This window comes from Salvelinus fontinalis, chromosome 7, assembly GCF_029448725.1.
Source record: "Salvelinus fontinalis isolate EN_2023a chromosome 7, ASM2944872v1, whole genome shotgun sequence".
Classification (NCBI taxonomy): Eukaryota; Metazoa; Chordata; class Actinopteri; order Salmoniformes; family Salmonidae; genus Salvelinus; species Salvelinus fontinalis.
The window spans coordinates 14960033-14985648 of NC_074671.1; the positions used below are offsets into that span (position 1 = coordinate 14960033).

At 44.8% G+C, this 25616-nt stretch overlaps 2 protein-coding genes across 2 annotated transcripts; both read left to right on the top strand.

Moving 5' to 3' along the window:
- The first annotated feature begins 1649 nt into the window (after nt 1–1649).
- On the top strand, nt 1650–14641 carry armc3 (armadillo repeat containing 3). The gene is made up of 18 exons (XM_055928353.1): nt 1650–1763; nt 1974–2022; nt 2109–2226; nt 2486–2611; nt 2791–2859; nt 2989–3164; nt 3262–3456; nt 4147–4330; nt 6368–6520; nt 6606–6714; nt 6937–7186; nt 7351–7487; nt 7683–7851; nt 9182–9282; nt 13225–13323; nt 13610–13810; nt 14001–14163; nt 14247–14641. The coding sequence occupies exons 2-18, from the start codon at nt 1975–1977 to the stop codon at nt 14451–14453; spliced, it is 2505 nt and encodes an 834-aa protein (XP_055784328.1). The 5' UTR covers nt 1650–1763; nt 1974; the 3' UTR covers nt 14454–14641.
- A 1781-nt stretch (nt 14642–16422) lies between these two features.
- Nucleotides 16423–25133, top strand: LOC129859033 (methionine-R-sulfoxide reductase B2, mitochondrial-like). The gene is made up of 3 exons (XM_055928354.1): nt 16423–16799; nt 16921–17068; nt 17191–25133. Exons 1-3 carry the CDS (start codon nt 16711–16713, stop codon nt 17308–17310), a joined length of 357 nt encoding a protein of 118 aa, XP_055784329.1. The 5' UTR covers nt 16423–16710; the 3' UTR covers nt 17311–25133.
- The last annotated feature ends 483 nt before the right edge of the window (nt 25134–25616 follow it).

A 25616-nucleotide genomic window follows, 5' to 3' on the forward strand; every position in this document is an offset into this window, starting at 1 on the left:
TGTCTGCTCTATCCATTCTGTCTGCTCTATCTAATCTGTCTGCTCTATCCATTCTGTCTGCTCTATCCATTCTGTCTGCTCCATCCATTCTGTCTGCTCTGTCCCCCTGTCTGCTCTGTCTGTTCTCTCTGTTCTGTCCATTCTGTTTGCTCTGTCGGCTCTGTTCATTCTGTCTGCTCTGTCCATTCTGTCTGGCTTGTCTCCTCTGTCCATTCTGTCTGTTCCGTCCATTCTGTCTGCCTTGTCTCCTCTGTCCATTCTGCCTGCTCTGTCCATTCTGCCTGCTCTGTCCATTCTGTCTGCTCTGTCCAATCTGTCTGTTCTGTCCGCTGATATGGAGCTAATTTGGTTTATGACTCACCCTCCTCTTGCCAGTAGCCTCTGCTGCTGTGGGAGACACGCAGGCCACCTCTTAAAGGCACAGCCACAACAATGCTTAATAGAATAGAATAGTGGGTGTGGGTGACATTCAGATAAGCAGACAGTACAGTACACACATAACAGCACAATTACACACATACATATTGCCCTATATAAATAAGGTAAACCAATAAGCCCTAACCAAACAGTTAGTAAAATGTTCAGGTTGTTCTTTTAATGCAAACTTTTTCTAAAATCTAGTTTCTTCAACTACTGTGTGAAATGTAAGTGGGTCCTTCTGTTGTCAAGGCATACAAGGCTATTGCTGAGGATGCTGGAAAGTGACTAGAACAACCAGTTGATAGAAAACCACAGTCTGTGATTTCCAGAATTAAATGAGGAAATCGACCTTAATTTTGTGCTGTCATCATCAACCAAATGAAGGACCGACCTACTTCATTGTTTATGTTGCATGAGGCAGTCATTCCCTGAGCACCACTTCAACTGCTACATACATGTGAAAAGTCATGGGATGCACTCCACTGTTTGTTTTTGTTGATGGTTCAATCTTTGTTATGCACATCATGTTGAAGAGCGTGGCCCAATCTAAACCAGCAAAGGCTTTCCATCATTTCAGGTAAATCCAGTGGTGTAAACTAAGTAAAAATACTTAGAAGTAAGTCATTTTTGGGGTATCTCTACTTCACTTTACTCTTTATATATATCTTTTTTTTACAACTTTTACATTCCTAACAAAAATAATATTATTTTTACTGCATACATTTGCCCTGGTACCCAAAAGTACTTGTTACATTTCGACTGCTTAGCAGGACAAGAAAAGAGTACAATTCACGCACTTATCAAGAAAACATCCCTGGTCATCTACTACGTCTGATCTGGTGGACTCACTAAACACAAATGCTTCGTTTGTAAAGGATGTCTAAGTGTTTGAGTGTTCCCCTTGCTATCTGTAAATAAAAAAACAAGAAAATGGTGTGGTCTGGTTTGCTTACATTTACTTTTAGATTTACTTTTGATACTGAAGTATATTTTTGAGATTACATTTACTTTTGATAGTTAAGTATATTTAAAATAAAATACTTTCAGACTTTTTCTCAAGTAGTATTTTACTGGGTGACTTTCACTTTAACTTGAGTCATTTTCTATTAAGGTATCTTTACTTTTACTCAAGTATGACAATTGGGTACTTTTTCCACCACTGGGTAAATCTTTCTACTTCTGTCTTCCGGTTTCGACCACTAAAACCTCGTGGCATCTGTCGCCTAGCAACGAAATGTCAACTTCAGTTTCCAAACAAACATTGATAACGGTAGTTAGCTAACAAGCTAGCTGAAAACCTGTAGGTTAGCTAGGAACTGGCCGTCTGCAGACTTCAACAACAGGTAATTTATTCAAATGGTTATAAGGAAGGTCATCATAAATGACCTAAAGCCACCTCGTTTGGACGTCCAGTGTAATTAGCACGCTCTCTTGCAACGTTACCTGTTCTGTGTAAGCCAGTGCTTGCCAAGTTGACACCCACGTAAACATTGACAGCATGTAATAATGGGTAAATAAGTTGGCAAAAAAAAGGTGTGGCTTTAATGTTTCAGGATGGGGAAGAAAGTGAAGAAAGAGAGTGAGCCTCCTTCTAAGGATGTGGTAAGAAGATGAAGATAATATTGCTGTTGTGATGAGGTCAATTTAATGAGAAGTCAAACGCTCTCTGCCTCTCTCTCTTTCTCTAGTTTGACCCCCTACCAATTGAAAGTAAGAAAGCAGCCACTGTGGTCCTCATGCTCAATTCCCCCGAAGAGGAGGTTTTGGTTAAAGCTTGCGAAGCCATCCACAAATTTGCAGAGAAAGGTATTTTTTACCATTTATGTTCATGTTGGTGAGAGAACCAATATCATAGCCTTATGGTATAATTTCTTCTGAAAGTAATCACATTATCGGAAATAACTGGACTGTGGAAAGCAATGTAATGAAGGTGATATATTAATTTGAACCTGGATCAAAGCTTGGAAGCAGCTTATCTACTGAGCATAAAGCATTCTCTTGCTCTCTCTCTTTATGTCTCTCTCTCTCTCTCTCCCTGTCTCTCCCTGTCTCCCCCTGGTGACAGGTGATGAGAACAGGAGTTCTCTGCTGGGGCTAGGGGCGGTGGAGCCTCTGTCTCACCTCATCTCCCACGAAGACAAGCTAGTCCGCCGCAACGCTTTCATGGCCCTGGGAGTCATGGCTGCCAACAGTAAGGACCTCTCCCCTAACTACTGCTGTAGGACGGTAACTACTGATTTAGGAGTAGTAACACAACACACAATTCAAAATCAGTTGTTTAGGGTCGGTCTGGAGTCTGTTCACATGTGACTGAAGACAAGATTGTGGCCATAAACTTTGGGTAACTTCTGTTTCTGTTCTCTTTGAAAGGCGATGTAAAAAGACTTCTGAAGAAACTGAATGCCATTCCTTCTATCATCGGAAAGCTGTCACCTGAAGGTATGCTCTGGCTGAATGTTCTCAAGTATCAATCATATATTAAATCATTGTGACATTTCTTTGTATCTGCCTGTCTGTCTATATCTGTTTGTACCTGTGTTTGTGTTTATGTGTGTATTCCTGTGACAGAGGATGTTGTGGTCCATGAGTTTGCCACACTGTGTCTGGCCTCCCTGTCGGTGGACTTCAGCTGTAAGGTCCAGATCTCGGACCAGGAGGGACTAGAGCCGCTTATACAGCTTCTGTCCAGCCCTGACCCTGATGTCAAGAAGAACTCCGTGGAGACTATCTGCAACCTGGTGCAGGTGTGTGTGTGTGACTGAAGGGACTTGAACCCTAGTTCCCTGCTCGCCACAAGACTGTGTTAGCCTGCTGAGCTAAAGCCCCATGTTATGTGTGTAGGATCTCCCCAGCCGCGTGGCAGTGCGTGAGCTAAATGGCGTCCCCCCGCTCCTGGAGCTGTTGAGATCTGAGTTCCCGGTCATCCAGCAATTATCCCTGAGGACGCTGGTGATCGTAACCACAGATACCGACACACGAGCCACCTTCAGGGAGGAGCAGGGCTTTGACAGGCTGCTGGAGTTCCTCTGCAACAAGGTCTGTGTGGGCCAGAGCTACCTGGGTCAAATATATTTATCAGATACGTGGAAGTACCTGTAAAGTATTTGAGGTTGTCACGTTCCTGACCTGTTTTCTGTTGTTTTGTATGTGTGTGATGGTCAGGGCGTGAGTTTTGGGTGGGCAGTCTATGTTTTCTGTTTCTATGTTGGTTTTGGGTTGCCTGGTATGGCTCTTAATTAGAGGCAGGTGTTTTGCGTTTTCCTCTAATTTAGAGTCATATTAAGGTAGGGTGTTCTCACTGTTTGTTTGTGGGTGATTGTCTTCCGTGTCAGTGTATGTGCGCACCATACGGGACTGTTTCATTGTCGTTAGGTATTTGTAGTCTGTTCCTGTTCGTGCGTTCTTCACGTTGTATGTAAGTTCGTGTCCAGGTCTGTTTACTTCGTTTTGTTGTTTTGTAAAGTATCAAGTGTTCTTCATGTGTTTAGTTTCGTTTTGTTTATTAAAATTCATTATGTATTCACAACCCGCTGCATTTTGGTCTTTCGATCCTTCTCTCCTCTCCTCGTTTGAGGAGGAGGATTAAGACACCCGTTACAGAGGTGCTCTTGATCAAGCTCGCACTTTTGGGACCACTCTATTGAAATCATTCTACCAGGTAAACAAAATGAAGCGTATCTCAAGTGTGAAGGAATTTGACTCCTGCCTTGTGTTTGTGTCCTGTAGGAGTTCAGTGATCTGCATGTAGAAGCCCTACAGGTGTTGTCTAACTGTCTGGAGGACAGAGACAGTCTCCAGCTGATCCATGAGACTGGAGGTCTCCAGAGGTTACTACAGTTCATCACCACTCCCACCCTGCTGGACATACAGACCAACGCTGTCAAGGCCATCTACAGGGTGGCTCAGAGCTGTAAGGGCTAAGTGTGTGTGTGTGTGTTTGAATGTTTAAGCCTTGTGTGGTGTTCATGTTTGTTATTCACCCCAATGTTCACGGGTCTGATGGACCCACAACATTTTTAGGTTTTTAAAACAATACAGCCATAACAATTGACGTAAAAATACTTAATACTTAGATGTTGACTTATATCAATTAGAATCAATTTGGACAGCATACATGGTTCATATTTGCCATTTACCTCTGCTAGATCACATTTATCAATAAAAGGGCTCTTCTCATTTTTAAAAATAAAATGTGATTTTTGTTCACAAAAATCTATTATAATCAAGACATGGTGAAATAAATCATGTTTATCTTGAACAAATATAAATGAAACAAGGTTTTCATCACTATTGATGTTTATTGTTTGAACTGAACAAATTGGAAGGACACATTTTACATACAGTATTTTATGGAAATTATAAATGAGCCTCATTGAACACAAATTAAGGCCGGTCTACACACCACATGAGAGACAGAGATTTACTGTGTGTGTTGTGAAAATGTATTTCTTGCACTTGATGTATGTGTACTGTGTCCTTCTGTCCCTCTTGGGTCCACACACATCACAGCGCTTCTTCTTGTTGCTACCGGCTGCAATCTAGAATGATGAAAACACTTAGTTCAGGGATTTTACTAACATCTCACTCACATATATAGTTACTGCAGGCCAGGTAGGAGAGTCAGACACATCTCACTCACATATACAGTTACAGCAGGCCAAGGTAGGAGAGTCAGACACACACATGCAACTACATCACTCACACTTACTTCCGGTATTGGAGTTGTTGGTTCTGTGGGTCGGGCAGATGGGGCACCAGCATCCTCCTCCTGAATCCTCCTCATTATGGCTGTAGAAGCTGGGGTCCTTGGGATATGTTGCCTCCTCTGGATTTGAGGTCTTACCAATGCCTTGCCCAGCTCCTGGAGAAAGAGCCGTCTCCTCTGGAGCTTCCCTCTGTTCCAATCTGGGTTCAGCGCCATCCAGATGACAAACGCGTTGTACGCCGAGATGTCCAACATGTTGAAGAATATCACAAGTGGCCAGCGTAGGGTTCTTCTTTTGCAGCTGTAGTCAGTCACTAGCTTGTCTAAATTGTCCACCCCTCCCTTTGTGGCATTGTAATCCATTATGATTTCTGTTTTTTGATGTTCCCCGGCCACAGATTCTCCCATCCCTATGCAGTGTACTCATGAGTACCACATTTCTGCCTTTCTTTGGCACGTAGGACACTAGGGATGTGTCGGCCTTGAACACAAACTTAGAGAGATTGATAGGCCTGTTCCATGTATTCAAGAGCTGAGGTGGGAGCTCTGGCTTGTTTTTTTGTACTGTTCCTACCATCGTCAGCTTCCTCTTGAGGAGCTCCTGTCCCAGCTTGTGCGAAGTAAAAAAAGTTATTGCATGTGGCCACAGAGTCACTGTGTCACTTCCAGGACAACCCGCATCCCTTGGTTCTTCTCAGGGGCTCCACTTGCAAGTTCCACACATATGATGAAGCAGCATCACAGGCAGCCCAGATCTTGATTCCATATTTTGCTGGTTTAGACAGTATGTACTGCCTGAAGGGGCAGCGACCCCTAAATGGCATAAGCTGCTCATCAACAGTAACGTTGGGCCCAGGGTTGTAAAACAGGGGAAGGAGGTCCATCCACTTGTCTCACACTGACCTGATTGCAGCTAGCTTGTCTCTCTGCCGCCGAGCTGGTCTGGTGTCTCGGTTATCGAAGAGGATAATCCTGGAAATAATGCGGAAGTTTTCCAGAGACATTGTTGCACGGAAAAGTTCTCTGCCAGTTTCTGCATCCCACAGGGATTCAGTGGATTCCCCATTGGATCTGAAAATACCAGCAAGGATAAGAACCCCAAAGTATGCCTGTAAATGAGTTTGGGCCATCTCCTTCCATCTCTATCTATATATTGACTCTATCTACCTCTCTCTATCTCTCTGTGTCTCTGTCTCTGTCGCTTTCCCCCCTCCTCTCTCTTTATGTCTCTCTGTCCCTCAGCAGAGAACCGCAAGCTGCTCCATGAGCAGGACATCGAGCGGTCTCTGGTGGAGCTGCTGTCTCTAGAGGGTGATAGTTTGAGGACTGCTACCTGTCAGGCTGTCGCTGCCATGAGTCTACACCTGGCCAGCAAAGACGCTTTCAGAGACCTGGGTGAGACACACACACACACAGGCGTGTGCAAACACACACCGACACACACCCGTGGCCCTAACCCTAAACTTTCCTTGTGTTCCAGACGGTATCCGTGCGGTGGTGCAGCTGCTTGGTAGTGAGGGGGGCGAGGTGAGAGAGGCAGCAGCCCAGGCCCTGTCTAGCCTTACAAGCAGCAACCAGCTCAACTCATAGTGGGTTTCACACACACACAATATACTATATAGCCTTCTCTCTCTACCTCTCTCTCTCTACCTTTCTCTCTACCTTTCTCTCTTTCTACCTCTCTCTCTCCACCTCACTCTACCTATCTACCTCTGTCACTCCCTCAGTGTTATGTATAAGGTAGATGTGATGAGGTCTCACTTTGTGTGTGTGCATGCGTGCATTCATGCGTGAGTGTCTGTGTGTGTCAGCGCTGTGTATGAGGCTGAGGGAGATGAGTGCTTGGTTCAGCAGCTCCATGACGTTATTCCCGGTGCGGTGGCTCACGCTGCAGCTGTCCTCACCAATATGGCTGAACAGGAAGTCCTCCGCTGCAGCATCCTGTCCCACGGGGCCATGGCTGCCCTCCTGGAGCCGCTGCAGTCTGCGGACACACACACCCTGGTCCGAGCCACGCAGGCCCTCGCCGCTCTCGCCTGCGATGCTGAGGGACGGGCAGACGTGAGTGTGTCTTAGTCCGTAGTGCAGGTGTTTCAAACCTGGATCAAATATTTGTCTAATTCTTAAGCTGCACATAGTTTGCCTGGTACAATGGAACCAATGGAATAGTCCAAAAGTGCAAACTCCAACTCCTTCCTCTCATTCCATCTCTTCCTGTTGTCTAGCTGAGGAATGCGGGAGGCCTAGTTCCATTGGTCCAGCTGCTACGGTCCAATCACAAGGAGGTACGCCGCAATGCATGCTGGGCCATCACCGTGTGTGCCAACGATGAGCCCACTGCCGTGGAGTTGTGCAAACTGGGGTGAGTGCGTGTATGTGAATACCACAGATTGCATAATTAAATGCTGTTGTGATTCTAATCTCTAGGGAGGTGGTAGTGTTTTAGTGGTGATCCACGGGAGAGATTTACTAAAGAGCCAGCAGGTGGCAGTATTTCTCTGTTCAATTTAGTGTCAGCTCTGAAGGTGTGTGTTTCTTTGTGTGTGTTGTGTATCAGGGCCCTAGACTTGTTGCAGGAGATCAACAGCTCAGCTAACCGTAGGAATAAGTTCAGTGAGATTGCTCTACAGAGACTGCTGGACTCCAACCTGTCTCTCAAATACAGCCTGACCAACACACTGGCCCCCACAGACATCACTGTGGACGGCTTCTACGACCCCGGACAGGTAGAGTTGTGTGTTACATCCTTCTCAGCACTTACATCTCTCTCTCTCTCAAAAGTGAAATAAACAATACAAATTAACAGTAAACATTACACTCACAGTTCCAAAAGAATAAAGATATTTTCAAATGTCATATGTCTACATACAGTGTAATAATGGTGTGCAAATGGTTAAAGTACAAAAGGGAAAATAAATAAGCATAAATATGGGTTGTATGGTGTTTGGTGTTTGTTCTTCACTGGTTGCCCTTTTCTTGTGGCAACAGGTCACAAATCTTGCTGCTGTGATGGCACACTAGTATTTCACCCAATAAATATGGGATTTTATCAAAATTGGATTTGTTTTTAAATTATTTGTGGGTCTGTAATCTGAGGGAAATATCTGTCTCTAATATGGACAACTTTATTTGTATTGCTTTTAATGCATTTTTATCTTATTAACACTTTATTCTATCTAGCTATTTGTGTAGGTAGCTATCAAGTAAACGCAGTGATACATTTGGCAGGAGGTTAGGAAGTGCAGCTCAGTTTCCACCTCATTTTGTGGGCCGTGCGCACATAGGCCGCCGTAGGCTCTCAAGAGAAGACAGGCTTTCTCAACAGCAAGACTATGCTCACTGAGTCTGTACATAGTCAAAGCTTTCTTTAAGTTTGGGTCAGTCACAGTGGTCAGGTATTCTGCCACGGTGTTCTCTCTGTTTAGGGACAAATAGCATTCTAGTTTGCTCTTTTTTTGTTTAATCTTCCCAATGTGACAATGTGGTTGTAGAATTTAATGTATCTTTTCTGGAGTTTTATCATTAGCGGGTATCGGCCTAATTCTGCTTTGCATGCATTCTTCATTGGTGAGCGGACCCCAGACCTCACAACCATAAAGGGCAATGGGTTCTATAACTAATTGAAGTATTTTAGCCAGATCCTAAATGTTATGTCGAATTTTATGTTCCTTTTGATGGCATAGAAGGCTCTTCTTGCCTTGTCTCTCAGATTGTTCACAGCTTTGTGGAAGTTACCTGTTGCATTGATGTTTAGACCGAGGTATGTATAGTTTGTGTGCTTTATGGCAACGGTGTCTAGATGGAATTGATATTTGTGGTCCTGGTGACTGGACCTTTTTTGGAGCACCATTATTTTTGTCTTACTGAGATTTACTGTCAGGGCCCAGGTCTGGCAGCATCTGTTCAGAAGATCTAGGTGCTGCTGTAGGCCCTCCTTGGTTGGTGACAGAAGCACCAGATCATCAGCAAACCGTAGACATTTGACTTCAGATTCTCTCTCTATCTGTCTGTCTTTTTCTTTCTGTCTTTCTCACTCTCTGTCTCTCTGTCTGTCAGGCTCGTTCTGGCCAGAGAGTGTTGACTCTAGAGGATCTGTCTAAACAGCCAGTTAACCAGCGACGGCCTGTCATTGCTATTAACGCCAAACCCCTCGACACGTGAGTAGGATTATCGTTCACACCAACCCAACCACATACATAGATACAGTACCAGTCAAAGTTTGGACACACCTACTCATTCCAGGGTTTTTCTTTATTTTTACTATTTTCTACATTGTAAAATAATAGTGAAGACATCAAAACTATGAAATAACACATATGGAATCCTGTAGCAACCAAAAAAAAGTGTTAAACAAATCTAAATCTATTTTATATTTGAGATTCATCAATGTAGCCACCCTATGAATTAACCTTGGTGTCTGGGTCCTGGGTTTAGGGATTGTAGCTTCTAGATGCCCTCTTCTTTCTGTGGGCCTCTCTCTGCCCACTTCCAAACGTTGTCCTCCTCTCATTTGCCTTTACATTGTTGACACTCCCTTCAATGTGTCTGACTCTGGGAGCCCTGATTCTGGGAGCCCTGACTCTCTCTCAGCCCAGTGTTAGAGTACTCTATCACTACAACTAGTATTAGATTTCCTGAGGGTGAATAGGCTTTGTCATGCCCTCTTCATTACTATATTGGTGTGCTTGGACCATGTTAGTTTGTTGGTGATGTGGACACCAAGGAACTCGAAGCTCTCAACCTGCTCTACTACAGCCCCGTCGATGAGAATGGGGGCGTGCTCGGGCCTCCTTTTCCTGTAGTCCACAATCATCTCCTTTGTCTTGATTATGTTGAGGGATAGGTTGTTATTCTGGCACCACCCGGCCAGGTCTGACCTTCTCCCTATAGGCTGTCTCGTCGTTGTCAGTTGTTTGCAAACTTAATGATGGTGTTGGAGTCGTGCCTGGCCACGTGCCTGGGTGAACAGGGAGTACAGGAGGGGACTGAGCTCGCACCCCTGAAGGGCTCCAGTGTTGAGGATCAGCGTGGCGGATGTGTTGCTACCTACCCTCAACACCTGGGGGCAGCCCGTCAAAGTCCAGGATCCAGTTGCAGAGGGAAGTGTTTGGTCCCAGGATCCTTAGCTTAGTGATGAGCTTTGAGGGTACTATGGTGTTGAACGCTGAGCTGTAGTCAATGAATAGCATTCTCACGTAGGTGTTCCTTTTGTCCAGGTGGGAAAGGGGAATGTGGAGTGCAATAGAGATTGCATCATCTGTGGATCTGTTTGGGCGGTATGCAAATTGGAGTGGGTCTAGGGTTTCTGGGATGATGGTGTTAATGTGAGCCATTACCAGCCTTTCAAAGCACTTCATGGCTACGGACTTGAGTGCTACGGGTCTGTAGTCATTTAGGCAGGTTGCCTTAGCGTTCTTGGGCACAGGGACTATGGTGGTCTGCTTTAATATGTTGATATTACAGACTCAATCAGGGACATGTTAAAAATGTCAGTAAAGACATCTGCCAGTTGGTCAGCACATGCCCGGAGCACACGTCCTGGTAATCCGTCTGGCCCTGCGGCCTTGTGAATGTTGACCTGTTTAAAGGTCTTACTCACGTCGGCTACGGAGAGCGTGATCACACAGTCGTCCGGAACAGCTGATTCTCTCATGCATGCCTCCGTGTTGCTTGCCTCGAAGCGAGCGTAGAAGTGATTTAGCTCGCCTGGTAGGCTCGTGTCACTGGGCAGCTCAGCTGTGCTTCCCTTTGTAGTCTGTAATAGTTTGCAAGCCCTGCCACATAAGACGAGCGTCGGAGTTGGTGTAGTACGATTCAATCTTAGCCCTGTATTGGTGCTTTGCCTGTTTGATGGTTCGTCGGAGGGCATAGCAGGATTTCTTATAAGCTTCTGGGTTAGAGTCCCGCACCTTGAAAGCAGCAGCTCTACCCTTTAGCTCAGAGAGAATGTTTCCTGTAGAGTAGTGTGTAGTGATATAGTACTGTGTAGTGATAGTGTAGCGTGTAGTGATGGAGTTGTCCAATTGTTAGTGTTTAAGGGGAGAGGAAGTGGGACTGATGCTGCTACCTGTTAAACAGGCCTTCTCTGGCGGAGAGAGAAGCCCAGTCAGGGACAGTTGTCAGGGGACAGTTGTCAGGGGACAGTTGTCAGGGGACAGTTGTCAGGGGACAGTTGTCAGGGGACAGTTGTCAGGGGACAGTAGTCAGGGACAGGAGCTATAGGGCCTCAGAAAGACACAACAATCATGCATGCTTGTCTCATCAGACTCATTAATAAGTTGACATTTAAGGCCTTAAGGCCTCACCGTATGCAGCATATTCGGAAAGTATTCAGACACCTTGACTTTTTCCACATTTTGTTATGTTACAGCCTTATTCTACAATTTATTAAATGCGTTTTTTTCCCCCTCATCAATCTACACACAATACCCCATAATGACAAAGCAAAAACAGGTTTAGCCATTTTCAATATCAAAACTTAAATATCACATTTACATAAGTATTCAGACCCTTTACTCAGTACTTTGTTGAAGCACTTTTGGCCGCAATTACAGCCTCGAGTATTCTTGGGTATGACGCTACAAGCTTGGCACACCTGTATTTGGGGAGTTTAGACCATTCTTCTCTGCGGATCCTCTCAAGCTCTGTCAGGTTGGATGGGGAGTGTTGGTGCTGGGCTATTTTCAGGTTTCTTCAGAGATGTTCGATCGGGTTCAAGTCTGGGCTCTGGCTGGGTGACTCCATTCAGAAACTTGTACCAAAGCCACTCCAGCGTTGTCTTGGATGTGTGCTTAGGGTTGTTTTCCTGTTGGAAGGTGAACCTTCACCCCAGTCTGAGGTCATGAGCGCTCTGGATCATGTTTTCATCAAGGATCTCTTTGGACTTTGCTCTGTTCATCTTTCCCTCGATCCTGACTAGTCTCCCAGGACCTGCCGCTGAAATATATCCCCACCGCATGATGCTGCCACCACCATGTTTCACCGTAGGAGTGGTGCCAGGTTTCCTCCAGACATGAGGCTTGGCATCCAGGCCAAAGAGTTCAATCTTGGTTTCATCAGACCAGAGAATCTTGTTTCTCATGGTCTGAGAGTCCTTTAGGTGTATTTTGGCAAACTCCAAGCTCTCATGTGCCTTTTACTGAGGAGTGGCCACTTCCTTCTGGCCACTACCATAAAGGCCTGATTGGTGGAGTGCTGCAGAGATGGTTGTCCTTCTGTAAGGTTCTCCCATCTCCACAGAGGAACTCTGGAGCTCTGTCAGAGTGACCATCGGGTTCTTGGTCACCTCCCTGATCAAGGCCCTTCTCCCCCGATTGCTCAGTTTGGCCGGGCGGCCCGCTCTAGGAAGAGTCTTGGTGGTTCCAAACTTCTTCCATTTAAGAATGATGGCGGCCACTGTGTTCTTGGGGACCTTCAAAGCTGCAGAAATGTTTTGGTACCCTTCCCCAGATCTGTGAGTTGACACAATCCTGTCTCGGAGCTCTACGGACAATTCCTTCGACCTCATGGCTTGGTTGTTGCCCCAAAATGCACTGTCAACTGTGGGACCTTATATAGAAAGGTGAGTGCCTTTCCAAATCATGTCCATCAATTCATTTTACCACAGGTGTGGTTTACCACAGATCCAAACAAGTTGTAGAAACATCTCAAGGATGATCAATGGAAACAGGATGCACCTGAGCTCAATTTCGAGTCTCATAGTAAAGGGTCTGAATACTTTTGTAAATAAGCTATTTCTGTTTTTTTTGTTTTTTTATACATTTGCAAACATTTCTAAAAACCTATTTTTGCTTCGTCATTATGGGGTATTGTGTGTTGATTGATGAGGATTTTTTTTGTTACATCAATTTAAGAATAAGGCTGTAACGTTTCAAGTGGTCTAAATACTTTCCGAATGCACTGTATATCTGTCACGGCCGTCAACAGAAGTAGACCAAGGTGCAGCGTGGTGAGAGTACATATTCCTTTATTTATTTGACGCCGACAAAAACAATGTGACAATATCAATGCATCTACAGTATGTGCTTGGAGATGTTTTTGTCGTCTGACCAGAAGGAGAAAGGAAGTGTGTGTGTAACTGTACTGTACCTGTCCTGCAGGGTGTCAGTCGATCAGTCAGAGGAGAGACAACAGGACAGCCCCACCGAGACTCGCACTGCATCTGTACTCAGCAGCAAGGGCTCCACCAGGACTCCCAGGTGTGTGTGTCTGTGTCTGTGTCTGTGTGTGTGTGAGAGAGAGAGAGAGAGGAAGAACATGAGAGAGGGTGTGTGTGTTAGAACTGAAGTACAGTAAATCAAATCAAATGTATTTTATAAAGCTCTTTTTACCCAGCGTAAAACCACAAAGAGAAAACAAGTCAGATTTAGAAGCACATTGGAACCTGGCTCTGTGGGGTAGCCAGTCCTCTTCTGGCTGTATGTATCAAGAGGACAGGTAAAGTGGCTGTCTCTTTCCTTTCTCTTTCACACTGTCGTCCTGTAGCAAAGGGAAGAGTAAAGGGCGGAAGGAGGACGAGAAACTGAGAGATGAGGATGAGAGTAAGCCCCAGCAGGAGGTAGCCACGGTAACAGAGAAGCCGTGGATGCTTCCGTATGATGCTGCGTTCCACGCCCTGGTTACCGAGGCCACCAAGACCATCCTCCCGCTGCACGCGGAGAGTGAGCAGTACAGCGCCTTAGCCAGGTCAGAAAGACAGTACTTAAATAACCTACAAATAATCAACTGACAACCAACACACAACCTCAAATGACTAACACACAACTAAGAATAAGGTACCCAAAACTAACACACAACCCCACTAACAGGCAGTTCCTTTATCATTGTTTGTGGCTGCTGCCGTTCAGCCCCTATCTGCTGTGTGATTGGCTGTTAGGCTGGTGAGTGAGGTGATGGGCGGGGCGGTGGAGGTGGACAGACAGCATGACTTCCTGTGGGAGCTCCACCTCAGTGAGCTGCGCTACGAACTACAGTCCAACATCATCCCCATCGGACAGATACGCAAGGGAACCTACTACCACAGGGCTCTGCTTTATAAGGTGGGTAGTGTACTATCTCTTTCCCCTCTCTTTATTGCTCTCTATCTCTCTTATTCTAGTCCCTAACTCCTCTCTCTCCCCAGGTGTTGGCTGACCGTATTGGTGTGAGTTGTAGCCTGGTGAGGGGGGAGTATAACCGGGTGTGGAATGAGGTCCTCCTCTCAGTTGGGACGCCCTACTATCCAGGGTGCCAGCCCCAGCCCAGAGCTCACCTGGTGGACCTCATACACCAGCCTGGCAGGCTGCTGAGAGCCAATACACCCCAGGCCAAACAATACCAGACTATATAACCACACGTTAAAATACACTTTATAACTACACCATACCAGACTATATAACCACACGTTAAAATACACTTTATAACTACACCATACCAGACCCTGGGAGGCTGCTAAGGTCCACCACACAACCCCAAGTTATACAATGCCAGACTGTCCTTTATAAACAACACCAGACCTTATAAACTGTCTGAACTAGACTGTATGGCTATCCCATTCTTTCTTTGTGCTGAGTGATTTTACACAGAAGACACTGTTACCATTTAAAGTATCACATAGATTTCTGACTCTCAGCGTCTGACGTTAGTAAAGTTGGGTAATGTCTAGTCAGCAAAACATAGATGATGTTGAAACATCTGTGATTATTGGCCAAAATACATTAGAATTTAGTTGTGAATGTTGTGCATTCACCTTTTGACATGGTTCCATAGCGTTGTAGGATGGGGAGTAGCACAGGGTCAGATTGATCAACCAGTCAAGTCCCTCTGCAGGCAGGGAGTGCTCATCGGTTGTTTCAACTCCAACTGAGTTCAAAACTATTGAAAAATATATCATTTAGCTTCTAAGTTCATGTAGTCGTAAGGGGTTTGAGGCATAGTAATGTGAATGACTCTTGAGATATCCTCTCCCCCTCTTATGTTTTTGTAAGTAAGTGAGAACGCTTGGGAGCAGGCCGTGTTGAAAAGTAATCCTTAGACATGTACTTTTCTTAAATGTAGTTTTTGCTGTGAGCCAATGGGGTAACCTAGGTTAGGGTCTCCGTTGGATGTCGTCAGTGACAAACTTGACTTTCTTAAGACAGTACAATTTCAATGTAATGCATCGCAATAGGTAAATAGTGCTTGTACACAATGTAGTAACCTAATATTCCACCAGTGGCTTTGTAATTACAATGGCAGTTTTTTGTATCAACATTTTAGCTTTTTATAAAACACATCTTTACAGGATTACATATTTAGTTTTTAGGGCAAAACATGTGCTTCATAAGTAGCTAGAATGCATATAGGCCTAATATAGGCTATATGCAATCAATTAAAACAAGTTTCTGTTGCTCCTAAATGTTATTTTGTGCTACTAACGTTTTAAAATTGGGAGCACCAGTACCAATGAAAATGTTTCATTTAGAGCTCTCCATCAAGTTTGTGACCGGGTCTTCCTACTATCTTTATACTGGACAGCAGGGCAGGCTAGGGGGGAGACGGTCAGGCAGGAACCAAAAGGAACTTGCTGGAGAGTTCAAAGTCCTCATTGAGCGCAGATTAGATCAGAGCAGCGCTGATGCCAACAGCCTGCACTTGACTTTGATACAGACACTTGCGCACAGCCTCAAACTGCAGGAGAAAACAAGTCTCGTTTTATCGTCCGACTTTTGCTCGTCATCGCTCAGAGAGCGGCTGCCAAGTCCGTATTATTGCCCAAGACTAGAGTCCCTGCTTTCATCCGCCCTGTCTCCACTAGTTCAGGTATGAGCTATTATGCTTTATAGAATGGAATTGCGTAGTTTGCATCTGGATAAGCTAGTTTATTGTAAGTTAATACGTTTATTAGATACTATTGTAATATGTCCTATTCATAGTCTTTCTATACTTTTTAAACAAAATCAACAAGTGTTTTTGGTCCTGTTATGTAAGTGGTTGATGCAGAATAGACCAGTGGAAGTTACCAAAGAGCCATCTGACACAGGCCTACTGTCACATTTTCCCTGGGGACACATTTGCTGCAAAGAGCAGAAACCCATTGTGCTCTTAGTAGGCTACAGTGTGGAAATAAAAAGCTAAAAGCAATTTAAAAAGTATTTAATTACAAATAAAGTGCAACAAAACGCTCACCAAATGTTGCTTATCAATGTTCGCATGTGTGTGTTTGTGTGTTACGGGCTTGCGATCACTGACTCGTTGTGATGCGATGACCGACTGGCAGAAGAGACTGACCTCTAAACAGAACATGGTAAACATGGAGAAGGGGACAGATGGTGAGTCACACACACAGACACGTCTCCTGTCCTCAGCATCAATGACCATGGACTGACAATTCATAACCATCGGTGGGTTCATTGAGTAGGTTTGTATGGATTTTGTTTATAGTCTTCCTCAGTGTGGAAGATGATAGGAGCAGTTGGTTAAAGAATGACTTACAGTATGGGCTGCATCTCAGTAGTCTACAGTGGCTCCCTCTCCTCACCTTCATTTGCACTGATCTGAAAACATAGGCCAGGGTAAAGCAATATGGTGGAAGCCTCAAAAAACAACATATAGTGTGCCTACTCTGTATGTGTCCTCAACCTTTCAGCGGTCTCTATCTGAACCATAGTGAAGTGGGGATGTACCCGTGTGTGTCCTGCGACCCTCCCCTCTTCAGGTAACCATCTAGCCTCCCTATACCAACTGGTCACACTAACATCTTCATTTCGACCTTTCTGTAATCCTAAGCCGAATATGAGCATTTAGACTCTTTCTAGACCTCTCGTTCTCTCCTCTAGTTCAGAGGTGAAGTATGACTCGGACATGGGCTGGCCGGCATTCAAAGAGGCTCATGGGACATGGGAACGCGACAAGAGCCACGTATCCATCATCCGTCACCCTGACAACACCCTGGGTAGTGCAGAGACAGAGGTCTTCTGTAAACATGTGAGTTGCATTCTGGGTAATTATGCTGAGAGCCAATCAAACTATTGTGTATTGCAGGTGTTAGTGTGTTGGTGTGTTTGTTCTGTCTCCTCTAGTGTGTGTGTGTGTGTGCATCGTTACAGTGTGACGCCCATCTGGGTCATGTGTTTGAGGATGGACCGGACCCCACCGGAGAGAGGTTCTGCATCAACAGCGTCTCTCTCAACTTCAGGCCCAGAGAACCCGGACCCGGCGACCAGTAGAACCCCCTAGAACCATCTTAAATCACCTAAGCCTGACCAGAACCAACCTTCAAACCCAGAGAACACAAACCCGAGGGCCAGTAGAACGCAACAGGCCCAATATCTGGATCCCTAACCAGAGATCTCAGCATCAGGAATACTGTTTTATATGTCTGTATCTTTCTGTAACTGATCATAGATGAGCTTGTGACCTATATTTACCTGGCTGTGTGGTCTTCCCAACCATAGCCACAACTACTGTACATTATACAGTGCCTTCGGAAAGTATTCAGACCCCTTGACTTTTTCCACATTTTGTTACATTACAGCCTTATTCTAAAATGTATTAAATATTTTTTTCCTCATCAGTCTACACACACACTACCCCATAATGGCAAAGCAAACAGTTTTAGAAATGTTTGCAAATGTATAAAAGCATACTTTATTTACATACGTATTCAGACCCTTTGCTATGAGACTCGTAATTGAGCTCAGGTGCATCCTGTTTCCATTGATCATCATTGAGATGTTTCTACAACTTGGAGTCCAGCTGTGGTAAATTCTATTTATTGGATATGATTTGGAAAGGCACACACCTGTCTATATAAGGTCCCACAGTTGATGGTTGTTGCTCTGACATGCACTAAGTCAGCTCTGAGACAGGATTGTGTCGAGGCACAGATCTGGGGAAGGGTACCAATACATTTCTGCAGCTTTGAAGGTCCCCAAGAACACAGTGGCTTCATCATTCTTAAATGGAAGAAGGTTGGAACCTTCAAGGCTTGCCGCCAAACTGAGCGGAGAGAAGCACCTTGGTCAGGGAGGTGACCAAGAATTCAATGGTCACTCTGACAGAGCTATAGAGTTCCTCTATGGAGAGGAAGGACAACTGTCTCTGCATCACTCCACCAATCAGGCCTTTATGATAGAGTGGCCAGACGGAAGCCATTCCTCAGTAAAAGGCACATGACAGCCCACTTGGAGTTTGCCAAAAGGCACTTAAAGACTCTCAGACCGTTAGAAACAAGATTCTCTGATCTGATGAAACCAAGATTGAACTCTTTGGTCTGAATGGCAAGCATCACGTCTGGAGGAAACCTGGCACCATCCCTAAGGTGAAGCATGGTGGTGGCAGCATGATGCTGTGGGGATGTTTTTCGGGACAAGTCTCTGAATGTCCTTGAGTGGCCCAGCCAGAGCCCGGACTTCAACCCGATCGAACATCTCCGAAGAGACCTGAAAATAGCTGAACTGCAATGCTCCCCATCCAACCTGAGAGCGTGAGAGGATCTGCAAAGAAGAATGGGAGAAATTCCCCAAATACAGGTGTACCAAGCTTGTAGCGTCATACCCAAGAAGACTCGAGGCTGTAATCGCTGCCAAAAGTGCTTCAACAAAGTACTGAGTAAAGGATCTGAATACTTATGTAAATGTATTTGTTTTTTTATTCGTAATATATTAGCAATAATTTCAAAACTGTTTTTGCTTCGTCATTATGAGTTGTGTGTAGATTGAGGGGGAAAAAGGAAAAAAAACGATTTTAATAAATTTTAGAATAAGGCTGTAACGTAACAAAATTTGGAAAACGTCAATGGTCTGAATTTCCGAAGGCACTGTTTGTTAATGGTCACATTTTGTAATGCTTGTTAAAGGGTTTTCAATCAAGTTCACTGGGAATCTGAGATTTAACTGTTAGGTCATTATGAGGTGACGTCACTAAAGCTGCTGTAGGTCCCATGACAGAAAAGTCTGAAATTAGGAAGGAATTCTAATATTGGCTCTAGAACTAAAAGGAAACCCCTGTTGTTGCTCAGCAGGACCAGGTTTGAAGACCATTGTATGACCATAACGGGCTGCAGATTTAGGGTCTCATTCCTGGGCACTGAACACCAGGGCTTAGTGTCTGCTATTGTGTACAGTTAGTATGTCTGTGCTAGAACTTAGGGGGTCTACACAGTCTATGCAAACGGAGTCAAAGGATGTCCATTTGTGTTGCTCTGTAAGTAGTTCTACGTACATTTGTGCGGCTCACTTCCTTTGGCTCTGCTTCCGTAGACTGTAGACCCCTTTACTGTCACTTGAACCATTCAACATGGAGCATAGTCCGGGTTAGCGGAGGGTTTGGCCGGCCGGGATATCCTTGTCCCGTCGCGCTCTAGCGACTCCTTGTGGCAGGCCAGGCGCATGCACGCTAACTTCGGTCGGCAGTTGTTTCCTCCAACACATTGGTGCAGCTGGTTAAGCGAGCAGTGTGTCAAGAAGCAGCGCAGTGTGTCAAGAAGCAGCGCAGTGTGTCAAGAAGCAGCGCAGTGTGTCAAGAAGCAGAGCAGGGTGTCACGAAGCAGAGCAGGGTGTCACGAAGCAGCGCAGGGTGTCAAGAAGCAGAGCAGGGTGTCAAGAAGCAGAGCAGGGTGTCAAGAAGCAGAGCAGCTTGGCAAGGTCGAGTTTCGGAGGACGCATGGCTCTCAACCTTCGCCTCTCGAGTCCGTATGGGAGTTGCAGTGATGGGACAAGACTAAATACCAATTGGATAAAATTTGATCACACAAAATTGGTGAGAAAAATAGGTAAAAAGTAAAGAAAGAGGCACCACAGAGAGAGTGAGGGTCGGACACAAGATATGTTTTATTTATTTCATCTTTATTTAACCAGGTAGGTGGCAGCAGAGAACTGGAAGGAAAGGTGGCCAAAGAAAGTGTTGGCTTTGGGGATGACCAGTGAAATATACCTCCTGGAGCGCGTGCTACGGGTGGGTGTTGCTATGGTGACCAGTGAGCTGATATAAGGCGGGGCTTTACCAAGCAAAGACTTATAGATGACCTGGAGCCAGTGGTTTTGGCGACGAACATGTCGCCAAACCCACTGAGAGCATACAGGTCGCAGTGGTGGGTAGTATATGGGGCTTTGGGGACAAAACAGATGGCACTGTGATAGCAAACTGGATGTAGTCTGAGTAGAGTGTTGGAGGCTATTTTGTAAATGACATCGCAGAAGTCATGGATCGGTAGGAAGTCAATTCTAGATTTAATTTTGGATTGGAGATGCTTAATGTGAGTCTGGAAGGAGAGTTTACAGTCTAACCAGACACCTAGGTATTTGTAGTTGTCCACATATTCTAAGTCAAAACCGTCCAGAGTGGTGATGCTAGTCGGGCAGCAAATCGGTTGAAGAGCATTTAGTTTTACTAGCATTTAAAACCAGTTGTTGGTCACGGAAGGAGTGTTGTATTAGAGTGAAGCCCGTTTGGAGGTGTGTTAACACAAGTGTCCAGAAGTATACAGAATGGTGTTATCTGCGTAGAAGTGGATAAGAGAATCACCAGCAGCAAGAGCGACATCATTGATACAGTTGACACAAATACACCTACATTTAAACTCAGTTTCATAATTCTTGACTTTTAATCCGAATACAAATTCCATGTCTTAGGTCAGTTAGGATCACCACTTTATTTTAAGAATGTGAAATGTCAGAATAATAGTAGAGAGAATGATTTATTTCAGCTTTTATTTCTTTCATCACATTCCCAGTGGGTCAAAAGTTTATATACACTCAATTAGTATTTGGTAGCATTGGCTTTAAATTGTTTAATTTGGGTCAAATGTTTCAGGTAGCCTTCCACAAGCTTCCCACAATAAGTTGGGTGAATTTTGGCCCATTCCTCCTGACAGAGCTGGTGTAACCGAGTCAGGTTTGTAGGCCTCCTTGCTCGCTTTTTCAGGTCTGCCCACAAATTCTCTATGGGATTGAGGTCATGGCTTTGTGATGGCCACTCCAATACCTTGAATTTGTTGTCCTTAAGACATTTTGCCACAACTTTGGAAGTATGCTTGGGGTCATTGTCCATTTGGAAGACCCATTTGTGACTGAGCTTTAACTTCCTGACTGATGTCGTGAGATGTTGCTTCAATATATCCACATAATTTTCCTACCTCATGATGCCATCTATTTTGTGAAGTGCACCAGTCCCTCCTGCAGCAAAGCACCCCCACAACATGATGCTGCCACCCCCATGCTTCACAGTTGGGATGGTGTTCTTCGGCTTGCAAGCCTCCCCCTTTTCCCTCCAAACATAATGATGGTCATTATGGCCAAAGAGTTCTATTTTTGTTTCATCAGACCCGAGGACATTTCTTCAAAAAGTACGATCTTTGTCCCAATGTGCAGTTGCAAACCGTAGTCTGGCTTTTTTATGGCGGTTTTGGAAGTGGCTTCTTCCTTGCTGAGTGGCCTTTCAGGTTATGTCGATATAGGACTCATTTTACTGTCGATATAGATACTTTGTACCTGTTTCCTCTAGCATCTTCACAAGGTCCTTTGCTGTTGTTCTGGGATTGATTTGTACTTTTTGCACCAAAGTACGTTCATCTCTAGGAGACAGAACACATTTCCTTCCTGAGCGTTAAACGTCTGCGTGGTCCCATAGTGTTTATACTTGCGTACTATTGTTTGTACAGATGAACGTGGTACCTTCAGGCGTTTGTAATAGCTCCCAAGGTTGAACCAGAGTTGGAGGTCTACATTTTTTTTTCTGAGGTCTTGGCTGATTTCTTTAGATTTTCCCATGATGCCAAGCAAAGAGGCAATGAGTTTGAATGTAGGCCTTGAAATACATCCATAGGTACACCTCCAATTGACTCAAATGATGTCAATTAGCCTATCAGAAGCTTCTAAAGCAATGACAATTTTCTGGAATTTTCCAAGCTTTTTAAGGGCACAGTCAACTTAGTGTATGTAAACTTCTGACCCACTGTAGTTATAAGTGAAATAATCTGTCTGTAAACAATTGTTGGAATAATTACTTGTCATGCACAAAGTAGGTGTCCTAACCGACTTGCCAAAACTATAGTTTGTTAACATGAAATTTGTGGAGTGGTTGAAAAATGAGTTTTAATGACTCCAACCTAAGTGTATGTAAACTTCCGATTTCAACTGTATTTACAAAGAAAAGTGTCAGCCTGAGAATTGAACCCTGTGGCATCTCCATAGAGACTGCCAGAGGTCCAAACAGGCTCTCCAATTTGACACACTTAACTCTGAGAAGTAGTTGGTGAACCAGACGAGGCAGTTATTTGAGAAATGAAGGCTATTGAGTCTGCCGATAAGAATGCGGTGATTGACATCAAATCAAATTTATTTATATAGCCCTTACATCAGCTGATATCTCAAAGTTCTGTACAGAAACCCAGCCTAAAACCCCAAACAGCAAGCAATGCAGGTGTAGAAGCACGGTGGCTAGGAAAAACTCCCTAGAAAGGCCAAAACCTAGGAAGAAACCTAGAGAGGAACCAGGCTATGAGGGGTGGCCAGTCCTCTTCTGGCTGTGCCGGGTGGAGATTATAACAGAACATGGCCAAGATGTTCAAATGTTCATAAATGACCAGCATGGTCAAATAATAATCACAGTAGTTGTCGAGGGTGCAGCAAGTCAGCATTGACAGAGTCGAAAGCCTTGGCCAGGTCGATGAAGACGGCTGCACGGTACTGTCTTTTATCGATGACGGTTATGATATCGTTTAGGATCTTGAGCGTGGCTGAGGTGCACCCATGACCAGAGCTGTTGGCCGGGGTAGGGGTAGCCAGGATATAAAGAATGGCCAGCCGTAGAAAAATGCTTATTGAAATTCTCGATTATCGTAGATTTATTGGTGGTGAGTGTTTACTAGCCTAAGTGCAGTGGGCAGCTGCTCTTATTCTCCACGGACTTTAGTGTCCCAGAACTTTTTGAAATTAGTGCTACAGGATGCAAATTTCTGTTTGAAAAAGCTAGCTTTAGCTTTCCTAACTGACTGTGTATATTGGTTCCTGACTTCCCTGAAAAGTTGCATATCGCAGGGGCTGCTATTCGATGCTAATGCAGAACGCCACAGGATGTTTTTGTGCTGGTCAAGCGAAGTTAAATCTGGGGTGAACTAAGGGCTATATCTGTTCTTAGTTCTACATTTTTTGAATGGGGCATGCTTATTTAAGATGGTGAGACGAGCCCTTTTAAAGAGCAACCAGGCATCCTCTACTGACGGGATGAGGACAATATCCTTCCAGGATACCCGGGCCAGGTCGATTAGAAAAGCTTTCTCGCTGAAGTGTTTTAGGGAGCGTTTGACAGTGATGAGGGGTGGTCATTTGACCACAGACCCATTATGGATGCAAGCAATGAGGCAGTGATCGCTGAGAACCTGGTTGAAGACAGCAGAGGTGTATTTAGAGGGCAAATTGGTCAGGATGATATCTAAGAGGGTGCTCATGGTTACGGATTTAGGGTTGTACCTGGTAGGTTCTTTGATAATTTGTGTGAGATTGAGGGCATCTAGCTTAGTTTGTAGGACGGCCGGGGTGTTAAGCATATCCCAGTTTAGGTCACCTAACAGTACGAACTCTGAAGATAGATGGGGGGCAATCAATTCACATATGGTGTCCAGGGCACAGCTGGGGGCTGATAGAGAGAGGAGTTCTGGTATTACACTAGACAATAATTTAGCAGTGATGCAGAAACCAAAGAGCTGACCATGACCCCAGAGGAGACCCCACAGGAAGTACAAGGTCAACCCCCCCAGCTCAGAACATCGACTTACAAGTATAGGGGTGTGTGTGTGTGTGTGTGTGTGTTCATGCAAACACTCATAATTTACATGATGTCACAACTACAGCATAAACACAGTCATTAGTCAGTGGCGGACTTGCAATGTTGAATTCCTTCTATATCGTGTTTGTTGTAGATGGGAGATGACGTGTTACCTGGTCAGCGTACCTGATTATTAGGTCACAGGGCGAGACCCAGATGCAGACACGGGAGGCAGATGGTTCGAGTCTCTGATATTTATTATAATCCAAGGGGCAGGCAAGAGAATGGTCGTGGACAGGCAAAAAGATCATAACAAGGTCAGAGTCCAGGAGATATAGAGTGGCAGGCAGGCTCCAGGTCAGGGCAGGCAGAATAGTCAGCCAGGCGGTTCAGAGTCAAGGCAGGCAAGGGTCAAAACCGGGAGGACTAGCAAAACAGAGATAAGGGGAAAAGCAGGACCACGGAAAAACACGCTGGTTGACAAGACAAACTGGCAACAGGCAAACAGGGAACACCGGAATAAATACCCAGGGGCTAATGTGGAAAACGGGTGACACCTGGAGGTGAGCGGAGACAATCACAAAGACAGGTGAAACAGATCAGGGCGTGACACTGATGATCCTGAAGCCCCCTCCTCTCTGTTAGCACTAACACCTGCCTGGGACTTACACTACCTGCTCTCTCAATTCAATGTAAGGGTTTTATTGGCAAGGGAAACATATGTTAACATTTCCAAAGCAATTGAAATATATAATAAAATAAACAATACAAATTAGCAGTAAACATTACACTCACAAAAGTCCCAAAATAATAAAGACATTACAAATGTCATATTATGTGCAAACGGTTCAAGTACAAAAGGGAAAATAAATAAACATAAATATGGGTTGTATTTACAATGGTGTTTGTTCTTCACTGGTTGCCCTTTTCTTGTGGCAACAGGTCACAAATCTTGCTGCTGTGATTGCACACTAGTATTTCACCCAGTAGATATGGGAGTTGATCAAAATTGGATTTGTTTTCTAATTCTTTGTGTATCTGTGTAATCACACACACAGCATTATGCAATGTTAAAGCTTCCTGAGTAGATAGACAGTTCAGCAGAGGTACCCCCCCCCCATCACCCACACCCCAGTATGCCGTCTCCTCCAGCTATCTCTATAATGGTAAGAGTCCTTTCCTCTCCACCCGGCCGTCTCTAGCTATCTCTATAATGGTAAGAGTCCTTTCCTCTCCACCCGGCCGTCTCCTCCAGCTATCTCTATAATGGTAAGAGTCCTTTCCTCTCCACCCGGCCGTCTCCTCCAGCTATCTCTATAATGGTAAGAGTCCTTTCCTCTCCACCCGGCCGTCTCTAGCTATCTCTATAATAGTAAGAGTCCTTTCCTCTCCACCCGGCCGTCTCTAGCTATCTCTATAATAGTAAGAGTCCTTTCCTCTCCACCCGGCCGTCTCTTCCAGCTATCTCTATAATGGTAAGAGTCCTTTCCTCTCCACCCGGCCGTCTCCTCCAGCTATCTCTATAATGGTAAGAGTCCTTTCCTCTCCACCCGGCCATCTCCTCCAGCTATCTCTATAATGGTAAGAGTCCTTTCCTCTCCACCCGGCCATCTCCTCCAGCTATCTCTATAATGGTAATAGTCCTTTCCTCTCCACCCGGCCGTCTCTAGCTATCTCTATAATGGTAAGAGTCCTTTCCTCTCCACCCTGTCGTCTCCAGCAATCTCTATAATAGCTCTGCTTTGTCTTTTTAAAATGGCAGCTGGAA